We start from the raw sequence: 24,261 nt of genomic DNA, 5'->3' as shown, positions 1-24,261 counted from the left end.
ATGTATACAACTATATTACATGCAAACTATTTTGACAAAATTACATAGTGGTCTACAAATAGCCAGATTTAATAAGAAAATATTTTCAAATTGTCAATAGACCTGCATCTATATAGAACAGGCTGAATTTTTGAACAACTGAGCTGCAGCGAGCAAACCCGTCATGCAAATATTTCTCAGACTTTCATATTGCTCTTCTATTGCTTTTGGGAAATGTGAGACATCCTTCATAAGTCTCTGTACTACATATCTGTTTGTCCATGTACAGTCAATAGCAGTGGTCTAGAGAATCTATCTTTAAGCTATATATGCTTCTCTCAGACTTCAAATAAGGTATTATTTTGTCAAAGTCACATTGTGGAGGGCATTTAGGGAAACATAACATGACATTTTTTTTTTTTATTTACATTTGGCAGATACTTTTATCCAAAGTGACTGCATTCAAGGTATACATTTAATCAGTATTTCCTAGGAATCAAACCCATGAACCAAGAGTTTGATGTATAATGCAGAAATACAAAAGTTCAGGGACAACTCTGCTACAAATGTCATTCAAAAATCATCATGGCTTTGACATCTGGATTCTACGACTTGGTTCTTTTTTTAAATGTGAAGATGTTAGCATATCAAAGCTCTGCTGCATATAGAAGTTTTAAGGGTACAACAGAAAAGTTCTGTAATCCAAAATGCTACATTTCCTTAAACAAGAAATCTGTATGTCCACACTGAAAATGGAGTGTGATGCCACAAACTCATGTTTAAAGGGATAGTTCACGCAAAATTGAAAGATTTGTAAATATTTTTTTTTAAATTAAACATACCACCATTCAAATTTTGATTAAATATGAAAAAAAAAAAAAATAAAAATGCAGGAATAAAAATGTTCGAAATTATCCAAAATGCTGGTGCTGGCTGGCTACTCTCCCCTAGCAAACTCTTTCTGTTATATTTCTATCGATCACACATAATTACATTATTTTATAATACAATGTGCGTGTATATATATATATATATATATATATATATATATATATATATATATATATATATATATATATATATATATATATATATATATATATATATATATATATATATATATATATACACATATACATATATACACACATATATACACATACACAGTATCGCAAAGAAGTGAGTACACCCCTCACATTCCAATCAAATTCATTGTTCCAATCAGGTGTATAAAATCAAGCACCTAGGCATGCAGACTGCTTCTACAAACATTTGTGAGAGAATGGGTCGCTCTCAGGAGCTCAGTGAATTCAAGCGTGGTACCGTGATAGGTTGCCAGTGCCACCTGTGCAATAAATCCATTCGTGAAATTTCCTCACTACTAAATATTCCACGGTCAACTGTTAGTGGAATCATAACAAAGTGGAAGCAATTGGGAACAAAAGCAACTCAGGTGGTAGGCCACGTAAAATCACAGAGCGGGGTCAGCGCATGCTGAGGCGCACAGTGTGCAGAAGTCGCCAACTTTCTGCAGAGTCAATAGCTAAATTCCTCCAAACTTCATATGGCCTTCAGATTAGGTCAAGAACAGTGAGTAGAGAGCTTCATGGAATGGGTTTCCATGGCCGAGCAGCTGCATCCAAGCCTTACATCACCAAGTGTAATGCAAAACATCGGATGCAGTGATGTAAAGCTCGCCACCACTGGACTCTAGAGCAGTGCAGACGTGTTCTCTGGAGTGACGAAGCACTCTTCTCTGTCTGACAATCCGATGGACGAGTCTGGGTTTGGCGGTTGCCAGGAGAACGGTACTTGCCTGACTGCATTGTGTCAAGTGAAAAGTTGGAGGGGGATTATGGTGTGGGGTTGTTTTTCAGAGGTTGGGCTTGGCTCCTTAGTTCCAGTGAAAGGAACTCTTAACGCTTTAGCATACCAAGACATTTTGGACAATTTCATGCTCCCAACTTTGTGGGAACAGTTTGGGGATGGCCCCTTCCTGTTCCAACATGACTGCGTAGCAGTGCACAAAGCAAGGTCCATAAAGACATGGATAAGTTTGGTGTGGAGGAAATTGACTGGCCTGCACAGAGTCCTGACCTCAACCCGATAGAACACCTTTGGGATGAATTAGAGTGGAGACTGCGAGCCAGGCCTTCTCGTCCAACATCAGTGCCTGACCTCACAAATGCGCTTCCAGAAGAATGGTCAAAAAATCCCATAAACACACTCCTAAACCTTGTGGAAAGCCTTCCCAGAAGAGTTGAAGCTGTTATGGCTGCAAAGTATGGGCCAACTCCATATTAAACCCTACGGATTAAGAATGGGATGTCATTAAAGTTCATGTGCTATTCAACAAGTTTGTGAATATTTTGAATAAAAAAGGAAAAACAAAATAAAAAGTCCTAACCCTAACCCTAACCCTAACCCACATACTGTGAATGGTCCAAAAGATTATGTAAAAAATTCTATGGTGAATCAAATAAAGTATTCTTTCTGAATCTACTTTTTGTTTACACAACTTCACATTATCAATTGGGGGTCATTTATGAGCCAAATTTGAAGTATTATAAATTAGCAATTAATTAGATTTATTAATCGACACATCATGTAATTAATTAGATTAAAAATGTTAATCGCTTCACAGCCCTAATTTATATATATACATATATATTCAAAATAAAATGTATGTATATTATATTAAACAACTTTTTTGAGTTCCAGAAGCTTTAAATACCTTTAGCGTGAAGATGGAACGTATCAATATTGCTCAGTTTTGTCCTGTAACACCTTCTCGAGATGTAATTTTGCGTTTAATTCTTGCACAATTTCCATACACTGAGCTGCACAGGAAGTTGCATTGGCCACTGAGGCTAAATGCAGAAGCGATTAATGTATTAGAATCAGAACCAATGATTTCTTTATTATTGTCATCCCTAACCAAAGCCGAATTAGCAGGAATTGTGATCAACTGAATGCCACACAGAAAAATATATTGGCAGTGATATAATCTCGGGGTAGGAGAGCTGAAAAGGTAAAACAGGAAGAGTTATCATCCTCAGAGACTGTAAGTTACAGGCTTAACACATCCATCAGGGGAGCAGCATGGAGTATGAGTTCTCAACCCAGACCACAACAATCCCCGCTCAGCCTAAGACTGAGATAAAGACAAAAAGCGACACACAAGGGCCGTGGGGATTTTCTCCGCCGCTCATTTCGGCCCTCAAAGCCCTGTGTGGCCGGCTCAGGGATTCTAGCCTCTTTGGGCGCTGATCTGGAGCTGCCCTCTGCCATAAAGGCATAATCCCAAGAGACTCTGGGGCAAGGGCCAGCCGCGCCTAATCACGCCCCTCTTTATGATGTGGCCGGCCACTCCAGAATGGAGTGCGGTGCTTTAGGAGGCCAGACAATACCCCCAAAGAGCGCCGCCTCCTCCCCAGCCCACAGAGAGGCTGACCGGAGGGAGATCCCTTGGTGCTGAAAGGCCTTTGGTGTGCGTCCACGGGCTCCATGGCTCCGGTATTGTTCACATGCCAACGCGGAGTCAGAGCAGAACAAGAGTTAACACCTGCTTAGACGGCCTCCCAAATCCACTCTGTTTACTTAGCAGGGCTTGTAGATGCATCAGGGAAATCAGGCTGAGGAGTCTAATGGGACTGTGGGCTGAAAAGCACACAGGAATCAGGGAGATTAGGGAGTGTTAATGCCACTGTGGGCTGTGAATGGATGATTGGAGGAGAGAAAGAAAGAATGAGAAGAGGAGGAGAACTGAAGCCTATGGGGACGTGTAACACGCAGGCCTCTCATGACCTCCGCATGTACTCAGGCACAAAACTGGGCCTGTGTATTTGAGGCGATCGATATTTCCCACCGCCTCCTTTGGAAGAAACAACACTGCAAATTACATTTTTCAAACCATGTGTTGCTTCAAACTGTGAACTCAGCCGCTGCGTAAACAGACTGCAGGGAAGATCATGTGTGATTGTTTGTGGGCAAACTCGGAATATTTACCACCAAAAATGAAAAGCGTGAGGAGTAAACACATGAAAAGGCTTTCATATTGAGCGGGGACTTTGAGGTGACACATTTCTCTTTCGGATGATCTATTTAAAATGCAGTATGTCCCTAGCACACATAGACAATCTGTTCACCTGATCCTTGGGCACCATTTGCCCTTGACAACATACACGCAGCCCCATCCTGGTGCCCTGATTCCACATGCGGGCACACACACACACACACACACACACACACACACACACACACACACACACACACACACACACACACACACACACACACACACACACACACACACACACACACACACACACACACACACACACACACACACACACACACACACACACACACACACACACACACACACACAGGTTTCCATGTTTTATGGAGACAATCCATAAGCATAATGATTTTATACTGTACAAACTCTATATTCTATCCCCTAATCCTACCCCTAAACCTACCCATCACAGATTTTTCAAAAAACATCGCTTAGTATGACTTATAAGCTGTTTTCCTCATGAGGACCAAAAAAATGTCTCCACAAGGATAAGGATTTTGGATATTGCCATCTCTGTGGGGACATTGTGTCCCCATAACATAGGGTTTTTGGCCAATCCAAATGTCTCATGATCACATATATTTGTGGGATGTCCTGCTTTAATGGTCTGCTCAGTCATGACTTATTCACAAGAACTGTATGACGAGCACTCACAATTGTCTTTGATTCATTATCATGTTGGATGACCTGATGGCTAAAAGACAAGTTATTCTGCAACATAACTTTGTGATATATAAAAAATGTAGTAATTTTGTCCAATCTCACATATTTATTTATTTATTTTTTATATTTTCTGTGCACATTGTCTTCTTCATAGCATTATTAAGCCATTATTAGCCAAAATAATAAATAAACTAAATGCATGGCCCAGTGGATGTGTAGAATGTGAATAACAGGTGTTCTGGCAAATGACGAAATTCTGTGGAAATCTTTCTGCAGATTTCTGCAGGTGGGTAGTTGACATTAAATTTCAAGCAGTGACAGCAGTGTACTGCAATGTTACATGATGTACATGATTTGGAATTATTTAAAAAACATTATTTTTAAATTCTTTTAATACTTGCACTGTTTATTATTCACAGTGCAGCATTTTTTAAAGGGATAGGTCACACAAAAATGAAAATTCTGTCATCAGTTACTCTCATGTCTTCCAAACTCATAAGACTTTCATTTATCTGCGAAACACAAATGAAGATATTTTTAACAAAATTTCTGTCCCTCCATTGAAAGTCTATTCAACCAAAACTCAGACGATGCAAAACTTTAATAAAGACATTGTAAAATAATGTAAAAGAATCAAGTTTAGTCCAAATCTTCCGAAGAGACATGACTATATGATGAACAGACTGAATTTAGGCTTTTATTCACATTGATCAGCGAACATACATAGAGCACATCAAATATGCTAAACTGAAGCTCAACCTTACTTGCTTGATGCACAAGAACAAACCTCACTGGTTCCTGCTGAAGCTCAACACGGCATGACACCCTGGCGTGACACGAGAATGAACCTCATTGCAAATATGTGAAATAAAAGCCTAAAGCCTAAATTATATCTGTTCATTATATCGTGTCTCTTCAGAAGACTTGGATTAAGCCACTCAATTCATATGGATTTCTTTTATAATTTCTTTATGAACGTTTTAATGTTTAGGGTGAATAGACATTCAATGGAGCAGCAGCAATCTCTGAGATTTCATTAAAATATCTTAATTTGTGTTTCGAAGATGAACAAAAGTCTTATGGGTTTAGAATGACATGATGAATGATGACAGAATTTTCATATTTGGGGGAACTAAACTTTTAAGTGAACCACATAAAAGCTAAAATGTAATACACTGTATGAAATACAGCACCTTAAAATTTAGATTTTATATAGGCCTATGCATATATATTTTCTTCTAAAATCCTGATCCAAAAAAACAGTGGGACACTGATGATTCAATTGCCTGCGAATAGTTATGATGTTGTTCATTAAAAGCACAGCTGGCATTTATTAACCAACATCGTCATATGATGAGATGACTGAAGTCCTGCTGGTATCAAGTATAGTGAGAATAGAGTAAGTATCTGGTAAGTATAGTGAGCAGTCAATGTGTGCTTTTTTACTGTCCAGTATGTTATTCATAGGGAGTGGATGTTTCATTGCACAGTACTGAAAATGTCTGACTCACTGATCAGTGTATGTACTGAACTAAGGAAGAAGACAGAAACATATCCATGATTTTTCAACAATGAACATGACTGTTTTAAAAAGCTATTCCAGAAAGTATATGGCATTTTAAAATGTTTTTATTTAGATATTTTCCCAAACACTCAACCCATCTGTCATTAGTCAAGCTGTCCTGTTGAGCGAATGTTGGTTTTGGGGCCAGGTGGGTGCTCTAACAGAGCTTTCATATTGCCACAGAGCCATGAGCCACAAGCCACATTTATTTCTGGCAAATGCTTTTTTTTTTTTTTTGTATCTGCAGAGAATCTGGGCATTTTTTAGACTGATTGCATTGACTTCCTTCCAATGCATTATTTTCTGTTAATAGGGATTAAAAATGAGACAAAAAATGGGACAGAAAGTTTTAAAGTGCTTTCTTTGGGGAGATAAAGTAGAGAAACAAGATTCCAAGTCACATAATTTGATAATTGGATATTGTTGAATAAAACGGCTGAGCAAATCGCAAGAGCATTTTCTTATTTCTTATTACATAGTAATTAATATTACCTAGAATATGAATAATAAAATCACATTAGCATTTACACTTTCTGTCATGATCCTATCACAGAAAACACTTCTGTGTTTTCACAGGCCTATGCCGTTCACAGGCCTATGCTGTCATCTAGTGACTCAACCTTAGTCAAAAGGTGGCGCTATAGAGCCTCTCCTCCACACCCATTTCTAAGACTTTGTCTATGTCTTTTGGCTGACAACCCTTATGTGTGTGAGTTTCATGCAATTTGAAGCATGCTAAAAGTCTCAAAACCCCCCCAAAATAATTAAAGTTTGACATGTTTCTATGACAACAGAATTCAAGATATCAAGAATCCTTTCACAGGTGTACATCTGCAATGTATTGACATTATTCTGAGGAAGATTAAAGCACATTTAGAAATCCCAATGAGAACTATAACTGTATGAAGTTTGGTTAGTGTAGGTGAAAAGGGGTGCGCTACAGGGCCCCTCAAATAGACCCATAGGGTGTACCACAGAGCCCGCCCAAGACCCCTCCATGACAACTTGTGTCCAGCCCTAATGGCAGACGATTCCAACGTGTGTGAAAAGAGTTTTTGAGCATGTTAAAGGCCCCAATAGTGCCCAAAAGGTCAAACAAATATTTTTACCCAAGGAAAACAATAGGGCCCTTCACCCCTTAGGGCATTTTTCCATTCCACTACACCACTTTTACATTGCAATGTAAACGCGCTTACGTGGTGCTCGCTTTTCGTGTTTTTTGTAGTGTCTCTCGCATGACACAGCATTCTAAAAAGGTTCTACTGACCTGCGTCATGCGTTTTTAGCAGCAAAAATGTTTTGTGTGAACTGGCCCCAAGAATAAGTCTGTCAGTTTTTCCTGGCACAGTGGGCAGAATCAGCTTGGATTCTGTTTTGAGGGTTATGTGGGTACAGCTTGCCACTCAAACACACATACGCAACCTGGATGCACGTCTGAGGGTTACAGAGTTGAGTGGAGTGTTTTGGTGGGAAGCTGGTCTCTGGTCTTTCTGCCATCTGTGGGAATATTATGCCACAGTCCATCACTATGCCAACCACTTTCATTTCACTCACTCTCTATCTTCAGTTGATGGGATTTTCAGTGTAGTCTCATCTAGATGTCATATAGTGTCTGCTGAAAGCCTCTATCAGACATGAGTCATATACAGTGTGCAATATATGAAACTACAACAATGGAATATGAAATACAACAAAGCCTTCCACACAAACTAATACTGAACCGCATTTCTGTTTATTGCATCTCCCACAAACATCCAGACCCTCTTTTCAAAGGCTGTACCGAGTCTTCATCTGTGGCTGGCTGTTCTAATATTCTTTCATGAGAAAGATACAAAATCCTTGGCAAACACAAAAATCATTGGCGATGAAATTCAATCTATCTTTCTGTCAATTTGCGGCTTTCATGAAACGAATGAGAGGTAAATCTCTCTTTTCAATTATGAATGTCTCACTTGTCTGGATTGATTATTTTTGAAATGGATGCTCCATTATTCATTATAGGGATCGGTTAATGACACATGAAAATGTGATGGAGAGCAGAGTGTGTGTAAAAACGGCCCATATGCACTAACTATAATCTAATAATGGATTTCACATCAAGAACGCTTTATTATATATCATGAAATTACTGTTGGACACAGTGAAATCAATCTGATGCAAATTGCTATGAAAATTACATTCTTATTTGTAGAAGGGTCACAACTGATTCAATATGTGTCATCAGGTATGATTTGATATCTTTATATTTCTTTACTACAAACCACAGTATTGTCCACACATCATCAGCACTCTAAAAATAAAAGTTCCAATTAGAGCTTTTCAGTCTGACACTTTGTCTTCCCTGAAACCTTTGAGGCTAACCATGGACCAATCAGCTGTAAGCACAAAACTAGAGCTCAGCAACAGTGACATGGGGGATTAACGTATCCCACTTTATTTTTATACAGAAATCTAGTGTGAAAACTGCACTGTAAAAAGCCCTTCAAGTGTGTTGTCTGTAGGAATTAATTTTAAAAAGTATATTTTTTCCAATAAATTGATTCCCTTTTCTTTTTGAATTCATTTAAGTTTTACATAAGTAAAAAGTGTGAATGTATTTGTAACTTACTATTACCTATCAAAAAATTGATTTTACTGACCTTCACAATAAATTGCTTCTACAAAACTCTATTTAAGTGTTTATATCCAAAGTAAAACGTCACAACCCGCCCACATGCTGCAGCAGAACAACGAGACCGTTGCTCATTGTCACCTGTATCGGACCAGTTTCGGATTTCTGTGGAGTTTTTGAAGGCTTTATACAACGTGTAATCGAAGTAAGTAACTATTTACATTGCATAAAGTTAGGTTTTAGCCGAATGAGCATGCATTTATTGCACTATAAACGTTAAGTTTGTCAGGTTTGCAGGCGCCGCAAGAGGCCTTACCGAAGGTCTTGACATTAATATTAAACATATGTTAGGTTTGTAGTTACTGTTGTTGCCCTACATGATTGAAAAAGATGAGGACATAATATATTCCTGGCGCTTTAACTTAATCTGTTGATATATTTGTCTGAAATATTTTGAAACCATTTGTTCAAGTAGAAAGATTAAATATTTCTTTTGCATTGTAATAACATCAATGATCCTGATATTTTAATAAATAAACTCTTCTTTCATTTGTGTTGCTTCTTTAGAAGACCATCAGATCTACTTGGAGGAGGAGTTCATGGAATAGGTAAGCTCTTTAGTAGGTGGAATTAAGGTAAATGTTTCAGAGGTTTGTTGTTATCTGTCATTTAGATTAATTAAGGTAACCAAAAGTTATTGAGAGTCGGAAAAAAAAAAAAAAAAAAAAATCTCATCCCTTTCTATATAGAAGCCAGCAAGAAAAGGGACGTTAGAAGCATAAATGCCGATGGCCAGGACATATAGCTGGAGAAGGATGGAAGTAGTTGTCCAGTCCCCAGATGTGGCAAAATTTAAAGAAAGATGGCCTGCCCTCTTTGAACCATTCCAGGTAAATGTTTTAGCACTGACATGCTGCTCATTCAGTTTTTTTAAAAAGGCAAATAATAGTGAACAAGCTTGTTTATGTAATGCTACACTCAAAAAAATGATTCTTGCCACTAATAGAAATTAAGCAAAAAAATCTAATAAAACGTATTTAAAAAAGTATAAAATACCTATTATTATTCCAAATTACTTTTATACAACATGAATGAAATGGATCCAAGACCAACCTGATCAAATTACATAAACTATACTTAATTCATTGCCATAAGGCACAAATGCAAGTGTTGCGCATGCTCACTGGAGTCTGAGTTCAAAAAACAACAACTGAAGGCGCAATGGCGATCTACTGTCTGACTCAGCGAAAAGGAGGATTTGGATGAATAGATGTGGATGTTTTACAAGGTAAGATATGTTTATTAACTATTTAAACTTAAACAATAACCATTTTTATGTGCAGTCTATTTTGTTTTCTTAGTTTTAGCGCGAAGGCGCATTTTTGTTAAAGCGAAGTGACCGTAATTAACTTATATTTTAGGTCTTCTCACCTGTAAAAGGAGTAATATATGTAACTGTGATCATTTTAAGATAACGTTATGCTGTCGACTTGACTGTGTATCATATTCGCATTTAAATAGATTACGCGTTATTATTATAATTATTTTTTAATAACAGATTAGTAATTTCAGCGTTCTTTTTTACGTTATAACCAGTCTATGGTTATAACGTTATGCTTTGCAAATAAGCCAAAACGTTGCTCAAACACACTTCATTAATGTATACGTTATCTATATTATTGTCTTACAAGTATTTGTAAATTTGATCATTTCGAGATATGTATTCAACTGACTGTGTATTTTTACAAGTTTTTATATATATATATATATATATATATTTTTTTTTTTTATTATATATATATAACCTGCTTTGTCATCTCGATGTGCATTTTACTTTGCTTGAAATATAGTTTTGAAATATACCAAAACATTGACAGAGTGTGTTTGTCATTCAACTGTATATAAACTAAAAAAAAAATCCTGTTAAAAGTCGTGTCCATGAAAGGGAACATGCATTCTTTTCAAGTCGTAATTTCATTAAAAATAAATAAATAAATAAATAAATAAATAATAAAGTGTATGCCATCTTTACTATTTCAGAAACTTCATCAGTGGGACAATAACTCAATTATGGTATGTGTAATATTTTTTCATATTTCTTTTATTAAAACTAAAATTTACTCATTTCATTTCTTTGTAAAATTGTTGATGTCGATTTTCTGTTTTTTGACTTTCAGATGCGTGAGTTTTGTGGCAACGTAAAGTGTGTGAAGAAGCATCACAGAAGTATCCAGTATGTTTAAATAATTGAAACATTCTAAGATTAAACTTGGACATTTTGAGGAGAGATTTAGTCAACCTGTTCACAGTAAATTAAGTAAGTATTTTTGTTATTTACATTAAGACATTTTTTTTTGTAAATTACAATATTTTCCTTCACAGTAGGCCTCCATCTCTTCCTTCTTCCTTCTTTCCTCTCAGATAAAAGCAAAATTAATGCGGATAACGACTGTGCCACTTCTGTCAACGTTCATAGCAGCTGGACAGATACACTGTTGATCAAATTAAAGTTTTCAGCAGCAAAGGAGCTTCTGGACAAAAGATATCACACACATTGCAGTTGCAGACAAGATGTGGTAAATTGCGTTACCGTTCTTTGGAACTAATTACAAAGATTGAACTATAATCACTGTTTTTAATATTGTGTCATATTTTTCAGTGCGAAGATATACACTTCAAATGAGACTGTGTCATAAAGAGTCTGTGTGGGGACATTACAACACTTCCAGTTCTCCAGAATTCTTCCAGAATTCCAGGTTTGTACTGTATATATATTTTTGTAATGACCTACACGTATAGTATATTGCTGTGTGCTGCCAAAATTTCAGTGAAACTAAACAAGGTGTTACATATTTATTCATTCATTCATTCATTCATTCATTTACTTGCTTAGGACTGCAATCCTGAAGGAACTGAGGGAGGAATTTCTGAGACCACTCTGGGCCCTTTTGTGACCCTTAAAGAAAGCGCTGAGGATGAGCCAGTGGATGTTGGCGTAGCAACAGAGGGTTTAAAACTACTACAACACTTAGGAGTTTTTCCTTTGGATGCTGTTTGTTGTTTGGATTGATCTACGCAATCAAGCTATGCTCCGAGTCTCAAATTCACTTTTGAATTCTTCAAGAAGGTACTGATGAATTTAGATTATAGGACATCACATAGATGTTTCGATCCACTGGAAGGACTTAGAAAACATTTAAACTTCTGTAACATTGAATTGAAGACCATAAGATCGATGACACTATGAACCAATAACACTAACTCAAATCAAGAGACTACACCTCATGCACCTTCTGGCTTCCTCTAACTCTGATATTTTTAAAGGGTTAGTTCACCTAAAAATGAAATTTATGTCATTAATTACTCACCCTCATGTCGTTACACACCTGTAAAACCTTTGTTCATCTTTGGAACACAAATTAGGTTATTTTTGATGAAATCCGTGAGCTATCTGACCTCAGATAGACTGCAACACAACTACCACTTTCAAGGCCCAGAAAGGTGACTGTAGTGGTTCAACCTTAATGTTATGAAGTGACAAGAATACTTTTTGTGCGCAAAAAACAAAACAAAAATAACGACTTTCTTCCCTTTTATGTCAGTCTCCTACGCAGCTTGTTGTTCACGCATAATATCTTAATTTGTGTTCTGAAAATTAATGAAGGTCTTAGGGGTTTGGAGCAGAATTAGGGTGAGTAATTAATGAAAGAAATTAAATTTTTGGGTGAACTAACTCTTTAACAGTGATGTTAGCCCTTGTCCAGGAAGTTAACTTGTGAGTAGGACACTTGGGCTGCTGAATGTCTAAATGCTGAAATGTGACAGACAACAGAAAGCCTCTTATATGTAAAGTCAAATATAATCTTTCAAATTGCTTTTCTTTTTTTTCCCCAAGTGTCCTGATTGTTTTTTGTTTGTTTGTTTTTTTTTTTTTACATGTTTACAAGGAATGTAACCATTTTACTGTTATGTATAAAGTTTCAGACAAGCAAAAGCACAAACTGACTACCATACTATGCAGAGAGATCCCAATGTTACCTTGAATATATGAAAATAATGCTTGATGTTGAAATTTGGTTCCTTGTTGATCTATGAACTTTTTGGCACACAGACTTAAAACTAAAAAGTCAAACAAGGAGCCATAACCTTGCGTTAGTTTGGGAGAAGGCACAAAACTGCTGTAAACAGTTGTCTTAATTTGTGAAATACTGCATTATGTTCTATTTTTTGTCAGATTGGATGTTTCTTATTATTCCTGCAGCAATTGAGACAATAAATTTTTATGAATGTAACGTGTTTGACCATTTATTTAATATAAATAAATTAATGTAAGTTAGTTATATAAAGCAAGTAAGAATAAGTTATATTAAAAGAGTAAGTTTTATGTATTACACAAGCTTAAATTGCAGTTTATCAGTTAACATAACCTTTATTTAATTCATTCAAGTCAACTGAACATGATGGAGAAGCTTAAGTAAAAGTTAACTTTTTTACATTGGATTTATGTGATTAAAATGGACGGAAAATTGACATGCAATTGAATTACATAAGTTTTAACTTTTGGGGCTAAATATTTTTTTGAGTGTAGACACACTTTTTGCTGACCGCATACTGAAGACCCATCCCACATATTTTATGGAGTATTGGATTGCATAAAAATAAAAGTTTGCAAATTCTTTACACATCTTGAGTGTTCCAAATAACAGTCAAACAATTGATGTATTACAGATAAATGAAGAAAAAAACATTTTTGCAAAAAAAAACATTTTTGATTACAGCTCCTAATTCATTTTAAGGTTATATATATATATATATATATATATATATATATATATATATATATATATATATATATATATATATATATATATATATATATATATATATATATATAAGCTTTATCAGACCCACACTGATAAATGCATTGTATGTCTGTAGTTATATGGCCTGCAAGATTCAGTTTTTCATTATTCACTTACCAACTATAGGATCCAAGTACCTCTGTGGTGAAGAAGAGAGACATGACTCTGAGATGCCTCATTGAATACATGGGAGAGAGTGAGCAAGAGCTCATCTCTGACTACTGTAAGTATTTTTTAAAAAGCATAGTTTGACTTTTTTGGGGGAAAAGCACGTATTCCTCATATATCAATCTTATGTCTGTCTGAGTTTAGTACAGAGCTGGAGTTGGGGATTGGTTAGCTTGTCTTAGAACACATACTGGAAATGGCTAGTCTGGCTCTGTCAAAAATTCAAAAACAGACCTACAAACACCAAAATGTATGTGCAGGAACCAGTGTCCAACATTAACCTTTTGGTCTTCCAGTGGCTAGTAGACTTGATTTAAAAGATACTGTCATATTTTTCAACTGCAGCTTCACAGAAGTAAAATCTTTGTTTTATAATAATGCAGGAGTCATAATCATCTGATGATATAACTGTAAGCGTGGTATTTTCAGATACTTTTACTTAACCACACCTATGTGTTACCAGCTAAACCCCTCTCCCCTTTAAGGATTTAGGCCTTGGAGGTTACTTGTGTATGTGATGTAGTCTAGCAGAGGGAGCTAGACTACTAATATGCTGCTCTTTGTCACAATGGCTAAACTCAAATGATTTGCTTTATCTTGTAGACTCTACTTCTTTTTTTAGCTTACAGTAAAATACATAATATTGATTTTTACCAACTCAAAATACCAAGAAGTTCACTAAACTTACAAAAAGTAGTTGGAAAATATTGCCTTAATTTTTTTGAGTTGAATTTAAGCAACAGTTTTTACAGACTTCTAAAACTTAACAAAACAATTATAGTTTAAGATATAGATATAGTTTAAGATTCTAATGTAGCATCATGTACAAACAAAATATGATTAAATAAGGACAGACCAGAGACTGTAAATATGATAAGCTGGCTTTATAATGTTCAGAACTTATGTATATTAATTACAAAATGCATAGCAATAAATTCAGATAAACAATGTGTGTAAGTAATATTTCTGGCAGACTGAAGAAATAAACAGGGGTTATGTAGCTTGTCAAAGATACGGACAAGGTGTGCGTCAATTGAAGGCACATTGCGAATCATCAGTGCAGATAGCGAGTGAACGGAAAAAGAGCCAAATGAAAAGGATAAAGAAGGCAGCTGTAATTGTGTGTACAACACATTAAAGTTTGAATCACTTGTTTTGATGCAACCCACTGGAAACAAGTGACCCTGCCTACATTTCTATAAAGCCTGAAGAAAATTTTGCTGCACTTTTCAGGTGACACATCCACAAGAGGTGCTATAATCACAGACTATAGAATAACACAAGACGTGTCACTCATATTGGAGAAAGTGCAATGCGCAATATGGCGGAAAAAGTCCTGCCTTCTAAATAAAAGCCAATTGTCGACTGGTAAAATCATTGCGTCACTGCAGCAGCCATTAGAAGCTCCGGTTTCTATAGAAACAGTCAGACGCACGCCTCTGAAATGAGGCAAAAGAGACGCGCATTTAGGTCTGCGCATGTGCATTAGCTTGATCCGGCCTAAAAAATAATTTTTTTTCATGATTTGAGCATTTGGAAAAAAAAATATGAGACAGTTGTTGTCAGATTTCATTGGTGATTACAAATACTAAATTTAATCGAAAGCTTGGCAAACAGCTTTGGAGAATTTGATGTTTTCCCATTCAAAGAGATAGGAGCTGCACTTGGATGTGAAATGACTTGTCTTATTGGGACTTTATCACGTTTTTCTCCATTGTAGATGTGGGTTTATTAAAAAGCCCAGTGTTTGTGGGTAAATTTTTGCAAAATGATATTGCTTCGCTTGTAGCATGTTTTCAATAATAAGCCGGCTTTCGGACGTAAACAAGAAAGCCTGCACTGAGTTCATTACATTTGCACACAAAAAGTATTCTTGTCGCTTCATAACATTAAGGTTGAATCACTGCAGTCACGTTGACTATTTTAACCATGTTTTCAACTACCTTTCTGGACGTCAAAAGGTGCAATGACGTTGCTGCCTATTTGTGGATCAGATACCCTCGGATTTCATCAAAAATATCTTAATTTGTGTTCTGAAGATGAACGAAGGTCTCACGGGTGTGGAATGACATGAGGGTAAGTACTTAATTACAGAAATTTCTTTAATGCTCTATTGCAATTATGGTACAACCTACACTAAACCTAAACGATAAAACGAGCAAACATGACGAAAAAAAAAAAAAAAAAAAAAAATGCTGAACCATGTCACTTTAGCTTGCTTCTAAGAGGCTTTGGGCTCTTTTTGTTGTGCCATGACACATGTTTTACAGGTGCAATGCTGTACCAGGTGAGCTATTGTGCAAGGGACCAAACAAAAATAAGTCTTTATTTATTGACAATTTGCCCCTGAAATCTTAACGGAATAAAGGCTGTTGCTATTTTACTTCCACTAGTGTTAATTTCAGATACAAACTGCAGCGAAACACGTGGTATAGGTACGTTTTTGAAGATTTTCAGACATGTAGGTAGAGTCATGTATTTCTGATGATCTTGAATTGGGTTTTAGTGAACTGATCATAAAAAAAAAAAAAAAATGCATCCCATCTTTGCTGCAAGCAAAATCTTGATTTTTTAAATAAATTTGCTCTGATGGACTGATGGATGATGATTCCAATCAATATTTCAGTTCAGTACCTCAAGATTATTCTGTGAATTCCAAGTGAAGGTAGTGTGCAGGTCAGAGAACAGTGGTAACATTTTTTGGCTCAGAGCTTCATAAACGTCGAACACTGTGAACTTACAATGTCCCATAGTGAAGGACAAGAACATTGAGAACCAGATTTGTTCAGCAGATTTTTGTTAAGAATTTCAATGAACTTGATAGGTTGTATTTCATTATTTGTATGAAACACCATCAAATTGAATTCTAGGAATTAAAAGGGTATTCTTAAACAAATTAACAAAATAACAACATGCTGTTTTTAAATCAAATGACACCTGATTTTCTCTAAAAGTTTTTCCTGGGGTCACCCATATAGGGGAGACACATACTGAAGAGTTCCTCAAATTGTGCTATAAAACGCATTAGTGCAGATTTAATTCTACATCTGGATTTTTTTGGTTCGTTAATTAAGAAAATATGAAGGCTGCCATAAGGCAACGGTGTGCCACAGTGTCTTGTTGCCATATGGCAATTCTGCACCACAATGAAACTGCAGCAATGCGCAGCCTCCTTGGGAATTTTTATATAGTAGCATGAATTATATTATGCAGTTATTTATTTTAAGTTTTCATTGCCTGTTTACATGTGCACCAATAATACAATTATTTCCAATAATCAGAGTAAAGACTTAATTGCAATAAGGTTTTCACATGAGACAAGAAAACCTCTTTACTCCAACATAAATACAATTTTAATTATTTTGATTATTCGTTAAGAAGTTTGGTTAATTTTACAGCCATTATTTGCATACTCCACAGCACAAAAGATGAACTCACATACAGTAGGCATGTTGCTGGCCACTGTTTTACTCAACTTACATCAAATGCAAAACATATTTGTATGGACATATCAGAAGGTTATTTGCCACATGTGATGAACATCGTTGGGGTTGCCTAAACTGCACTGCTTTCTTCACAGAGTCTGCGCAGCAAGTTATGTTGATAGTTTAGCCATTCAGAGTGGAGGGAAAAGTTTTCATGAAGTTGTGTGAACAACACACGAGATCTGTGTAAGATTAAGGTGTTTACATGCCTGTTTATTGCGACAGAAATTTACTGTGATTATGGTTACTATGATTATAAGTTTTATCACATTTGTTTGAGTGGAGTGTGGTGTTTACATGTGGTAAAGTTTAATCGCAATATTGTCAAAATCCCATTATAATCTCATTATGAGGGTGAATGTAAACATAGCAAATGCAATTTAATTATATTTATCATAACAGTCAAATAATTTTTATTCATTAAGAAGGCCAAGAAAATGCATAACTGACTTTAAATGGGTTTCTATTTATGCATTATTATGAGAATTTTTGGGACTTTTCATAAATAAATAATTCCAAATTCACAGCTTAGGGCTATAAAAACATGATAACATCGTGTGCAAAACAAAGGACTGTTTAAATGGCTAAACTACAAATGATAATAAAGAAAAACAAAAGCATAGACTGTTAATTGTGTTAACAGGTAGGAAGAGTGTTACCTGGAAAATCCAGCCTCACCGCTGTACCAGCGGATGAGTCTGGTCGCCATTGAATCAATTAGATTTCTAGGGCGGAGCAAATCTGAGCAAACAGGAAGCGGAGTAAACCAATCAGAGAAGGGCGAATATGACGTTAGCAAAGCGATAAGAGAGTTAACAGCAAAAAGTAAATAATTAATGTGTTTTTGGTCATTTAAAACCGAATTCACGGCTGAATAGAACAAACTCTCAGGTCTCGCGTGTGCAATCTTTGTTGATATTAAAGGGACTTTTGCCACACTAGAGTGACGCTGTTTGCGTCACTGAAATAAACAAATCTGATTGCATGGTACGGTTTGGAGTTGACTCGAGCACGATGGAGGGCGGACTGACCAGACTGATATATCTAATAGAAGATATATCATTCTGGACTTGCCAGGCAACACAGTTGAGTGTCCTCTGAACACAACCTGTTAAGATGTGACCACTTCACGGGCAAAACAAGAATCCGTCCTATTGGGAGCTTTGCATGGATTCCTATTGGAAAGACTCAGTTTTGGTCATTTTCAAGACGGTCACTTGAATTCACCATGCTGACAAACAGCATGGTTTTAAAGTGAACTGTACTTTATACTTTGCTATGCTGTTGACAAGAGACAATGGACCTTTTTTGATGCAAAATTTTGCTAATGTCACCCCACCTTTACTGTCATTTCTTTACCTTGTAAATGTAAGAAATGTTAATTACATGTTAATCCCTTTTAAGTTATCTCTAATAACCCCCCCCCCCCCCAAAGAAAAAGAAAGAAAAGTAAAATCAACATTTTTGCACTAAACATTAATTGCATTCTGCATTTTTACATTTTTAATAAAAAATTGTTTAGTATGTTTTTAAAGCTAACTTAAATATGAGGACTCATTTCATGTTTACGTCGTAATACCAGTGTAATACCATGTCATTATACAAATTTGTCCTCATAAATCACAACAACACACACACACAAACACACACACACACACACACACACACACACACACACACACACACACACACACACACACACACACACACACACACACACACACACACACACACACACACACACACACACACACACTAACTGACCAGTTGAATGAGGAGGTTGTTTAGGTCTGTCAGTGGCTTGTTGATGAGTAGTAGTTCCTCTGCAGCCTCAGTGTTTTCATTACTGTCTGATCTCTACAAAAAAGGAGAAACAGAGAGAGCATTATTAGATCGAGAAGAAGAAGAAGAAAAAAAAAACATGAGGGAGAATGCAGGGGAAGTGAAAGGAAGAAAATGAGGACAGTCAGTCATTGGGGGGATGCTTATAGAAGAGAACTCAAGACCCAACGCAACAGAGGATTGAGAGTCTGAGAGAATCCTGCTCATGTAATCATCACAGGAAGTACAGTAGCTTGAAGCTCGTGCTATTTTTAACAGAGACGCTCCTCAGAGGTGCTGGGGTCTCTGCACACTGCCCAGCTCTGCTGCCGGAACGGAACAATGTGTACAGCTCGCTGTCTACCATACGCCACAACATCTTACTCTTTAGTAACAGCTGTCAGAGAGAGAGAGAGAGTGAGAGAGAGAGAGACAGATAAAAATAGACAACAACAGCAAGAATGCATAAGAAATGCAAAGTTTGTTACCCATCAGTCATCAGCGAGAGCAGCCGTGCAGGGAGTCTGGTTCAAAAGTTCATGCCGCTGTCTCTAGCTGTCTTATTCTGGCTAATATTTCAGTGAATGTGAGTGTCTGGGATCCTCAAGCAGATTGACAGACCGGAGCAATGAGATTACAGCAAGTCTTCGCTTAATAGGACTGCAGCTTTTTCACAATTAAACTCCCTTCACTCATTTAAAATATTAATGATGGAGCTCAGGCTGACATCGTGAGAGAAACCGTGAACGCAGAGGGAAGGACAGTCAGCGCAGTGGGAAAAGTGTTCGGAAATGTCTCCCTCATCATTATCACCCAAATGAATTTGGGTTGTGTGGACACTTTTTTAATAAGCTTTGCTTTCACTCTTCTGTTGCTGTCTTTTTTTTTTCTATCTCTCTCTCTCAGCGTACTGAATTCCATTATAGGCTCCTTTTTGGCGATGTCCGTGAATGAATATGTATGGAAGGACGCTGAGTGAAAGACAAAGGCCTTGGGTGGATAATGAGGGTTGAGGAGGAACTGACAGGGGAGCGACTTCCTGTGAGTCCTGTGTGCCACATATCTGACTTTAAAGCGCTGTTTACCACAGGTCTGCTGAAGCTCACTGCTAAAAAATAGCACTGGGAACTATTATACGTCAAAGTATTGGAAATTGAACACGAACGTTTGTGTGCACGCACTCGGTAACTCTGACAAAGATGTCCGCTGCGAGTAATTATGGGTAAAAGGTGTGGTGGATCCACTCGGAGTGAGTGGCTGGATGTATCCTGCTGGTATCTGCATAGCAGTTGTCATTGCATAACAATCTAATCATCAGTGAGGAGAGGATCCAGACATGAACCCCCTAAAAGCATGCCTACGGCGACAGTAGCAGGCAAGCGCTCCCTGAGGACGGGGGGTGGGGGGGCTGGGGAGTGTAGGGAAAGGAGGAGAGAGAGAGAAAAAAATGAGGATAACAGCTCAAGAAATGAGGGCGACAGAGTGAGAAGTGTTTACAAACAAGAGGATGGGACAGCGAGGGTGAGAGAGGGAAAACAAAATAAGGATGGATATCTACTGGAACAAGAAAAAGAGTAAGAGGGGATTAACAGTGCAGCCTGTGACATGAGAAACAAGAAAGATGAGGAAAAATGAAGGCAGAAGGGCATTGAGATTATTTTGATCTGTTTATTATTTGGTGATCGATTAATCTGTTGATAATTTATTCAACAATTCAGAAAACAAACAAACAAACACATTTTTAGGGGTTCAATCACACAGCACTGAAACCCTATTGTAATTGTTAAATTTTCCAAGGATCAGCATTCTTCCCTAAAAGTGATCGGGCAGACCAAACCATTAGGCTTAGAGACTTGAAACTTTAAGCGCTGTTAGTACTCACACACAACATCAGCAAGGCTCGCCCCAATCAGCCTGACGGGGGCACTACACTGAAGAAAAGTACGCCATCACTTATATCTTCTAAACCGTTAGGCCTAGGCTCAAGTGTTTTATGTTGTTGGAATCCCTGGCTCAAGATGGACAAACTGCACGCCTCAGAATCACTCATCATTCTGGCTAAATTTTCAGGTATTTTGCATTTTTTGAAAAACCTACTACTTAACTACTACCTACTAACTAGTCATAGGTTTCTGGCCTGATCGGAACAAAACCAGTGCAGTGAGATTCTCCAGAATCTGACTGTCAATAATTATCAAAACAAGTTGAAATTTCGATTCGAGGCCCCTAAAGGCCACCAAAACATTCAAAGTGGGGGGACCCACTTTTACTAAAATGGCTATAATTCGTGAACAGAATGAGATATTTTCACCAAATGGTGTGATAGTGTGAAAAAGGACGCCACAACTGGCACTTTGGCCAACATGAAAACGCCTCTAACTATTTCACCGTTAGTCCGACTGACTTGAAAATTGGCATGCAGTGCCTTCATCCGAGGTGCCATGATTGTCTGTGAGGATGTTGATGTATCTCATCATCGGCCAATGAATTTTGAGCAGCTATCAGACAAGGTAAACAGAGGCCGATCGGAAGGTAACTCGCTGGGACTGTTTGACTCACAACCCTAGAGAATTTTGAAAGAAATTGACCATATAAAGGCCTTAAAGGGTTAGTTCACCCAAAAAATGAAAATAATTTCATTTATTACTCACCCTCATGTCGTTCTACAGTCATAAGACCTTCGTTCATCTTCGGAACACAAATAGATAGAAGATATTTTTGATGAAATCCGATGGCTCAGTGAGGCCTCTATAGAGAGCAAAGCCATTCAAACTCTCAAGGTCCATAAAGGTAATAAAAACATATTTGAAACCGTTCATGTGAGTTCAGTGGTTCATCTTAATATTATAAAGAGACAAGAATAATTTCTGTGCACCAAAAAAACTAAATAACAACTTTTCACCAATATCTATATGGGCTGATTTCAAAACACTGCTTCATGAAGCTTCTGAGCTTTATGAATCTTTTGTTTTGAATTAGTGATTTGGATCTCCTATCAAACGGCTAAACTGCTGAAATCACGTGATTTTGGCGCTCCGATTCTCAATGATTCGATTTGTAAAGCTCTGAAGCAGTGTTTTGAAATCGGTCCATATTGATATTGTTGAATTTTTTTTTTTATTTTTTTTTTGCTGCACAACAAGTATTTGTGTCGTTTTATAATATTAAGATAGAACCACTGAACTCACATGACCTGTTTCAAATTTGTTTTTATTACCTTTATGGACCTTGAGAGTTTGAATGGCTTTGCTCTCTATAGAGGCCTCACTGAGCCATCGGATTTCATCAACAGTATCTTAATTTGTGTTCCGAAGTTGAACGAAGGTCTTGTGGGTGTAGAACGACATGAGGGTGAGTAATAAATGACATTTTTTTCATTTTTGGGTGAACTAACCCTTTAAAGCTAGCTATATTTTCATTTTATTATTTATTTTTGAATTTCATTGTTACAGCCCTAAATTAAACAAGAAACATTAAATAAAACAATTAGAAACTTGACAAATTTTCTGTCATGGTACAGAGTTGCCATAATGAAGCATATAAAAAATTTTCACTTTCAACAGAAAAACCTCACTAATCGACCTCAGTATCCAATTAGCTGGTTGCTTGATGACTAGTAGACCATCCTGACCCATCCATAATTTATGCAAAAGGAATGGTTAGATGTTTAGAAAACAGTTGTGCTACTGTAACACTCCTGAAAAATGCAGTTAAGTTAATAGCACACCCTGTCTGAGATGTAAAGTGACATTTTTATTTTATAGATGAATCTGAAATTGGACAGGAGCAGGAAATATAGGCATATAAAATATATATTTTAATCAACATATTGAGTGAATTTTGCTTGTTTTCTTCTAAGTGTATCAAACAAATGTCTCTTTCAAAGAGCTCCTATTCTCTTTCAAAAAATATATTCAACAAATTCAAACGCAATGATCTTTGAAAATTGTCATAATTGTGTGGTCAGTAAAAGGTCCATAGGCAGCACATCTGAGGCTGAGACTGAGACTACTGTTTAATATGCTTATTCACGTATATCCATATTCATAAATTTAAACAAAATTGAAATCGTAGAATACAGAGTGAGAAGGATAGAGGACAATAAAGAAAACGAGAGAGAAAGACTGTCCTCCCAATTACCGAGAAATCATTTTAACCTCATGAAAACTTAGAAAGTGTGCCAAGGCAGAATACATTTTCCCACTACACTGACACCATGAAAATGGGCAAATACCATATCTAGCTAAAACTCCATAAAGAACTTTTCCTGTCACAACAAGACATCTTCCTATGTGGCATATACATTCCACCGCCAGAACCCCCCCTGCAGTGAAGATGTTTCAGACACTGGAAAAAGAGACATGCCATTTCCAGGCTCAGGAAAATTTGCTTGTTTGTGGGGATCTGAATAAAAAAACAGGATTACAGCTTGACTTCACGGACACAGGGAAGTAAATATATTAATAATAAGATGTCCTGTATAAGTAACAACATTTTGCATTTCCACAGAAATAACCATGACCATACTGTCAATAAGAGGGGACATATTTATGGGAATTTACATTATTGATAAATGACCTACATCCCTTATAGTATTATTATTATTATTATTTTTTTTTATAAAAACCCCTCTGTTCAATCACAGTCCAACCACTTTATATATCAAAAGGACAAATTAACTAGCAAACAGTTCTGTAAATTGTACCATACAGTACCAACATGAAACCATCCAAAAATGATAACAGCAAAGATAGATAATTAATCTAGATACCTACAATATACTAGCATTAAAGGTGTTACTCTATCAGTAAAAAAAACAAAAAAAAAACAGACAAAAACAAACATTAAAAAAATAATAAAAAAAAAGATAAGACAGACAGACAGACAGACAGACAGACAGACAGACAGACAGACAGACAGATAGATAGATAGATAGATAGATAGATAGATAGATAGATAGATAGATAGATAGATAGATAGATAGATAGATAGATAGATAGATAGATAGATAGATAGAGTGGTGTAAG

General features: G+C 36.6%; 1 protein-coding gene across 2 annotated transcripts in view; it reads right to left on the bottom strand.

Annotated features, from left to right (window-relative positions):
• Nucleotides 1-24,261, bottom strand: part of ulk4 (unc-51 like kinase 4) — a 276,239-nt gene that overhangs the window by 40,347 nt on the left and 211,631 nt on the right. For both annotated transcript variants that reach the window (XM_067401179.1, XM_067401171.1), the window contains exon 34: nt 19,178-19,270. In XM_067401179.1, coding sequence (XP_067257280.1) covers nt 19,178-19,270 — 93 coding nt within the window. The remainder of the gene's footprint in view (nt 1-19,177; nt 19,271-24,261) is intronic.

Source organism: Chanodichthys erythropterus, chromosome 2 (genome assembly GCF_024489055.1).
Source record: "Chanodichthys erythropterus isolate Z2021 chromosome 2, ASM2448905v1, whole genome shotgun sequence".
Classification (NCBI taxonomy): domain Eukaryota; kingdom Metazoa; phylum Chordata; class Actinopteri; order Cypriniformes; family Xenocyprididae; genus Chanodichthys; species Chanodichthys erythropterus.
This window is presented reverse-complemented; position numbering and strand designations above follow the sequence as displayed.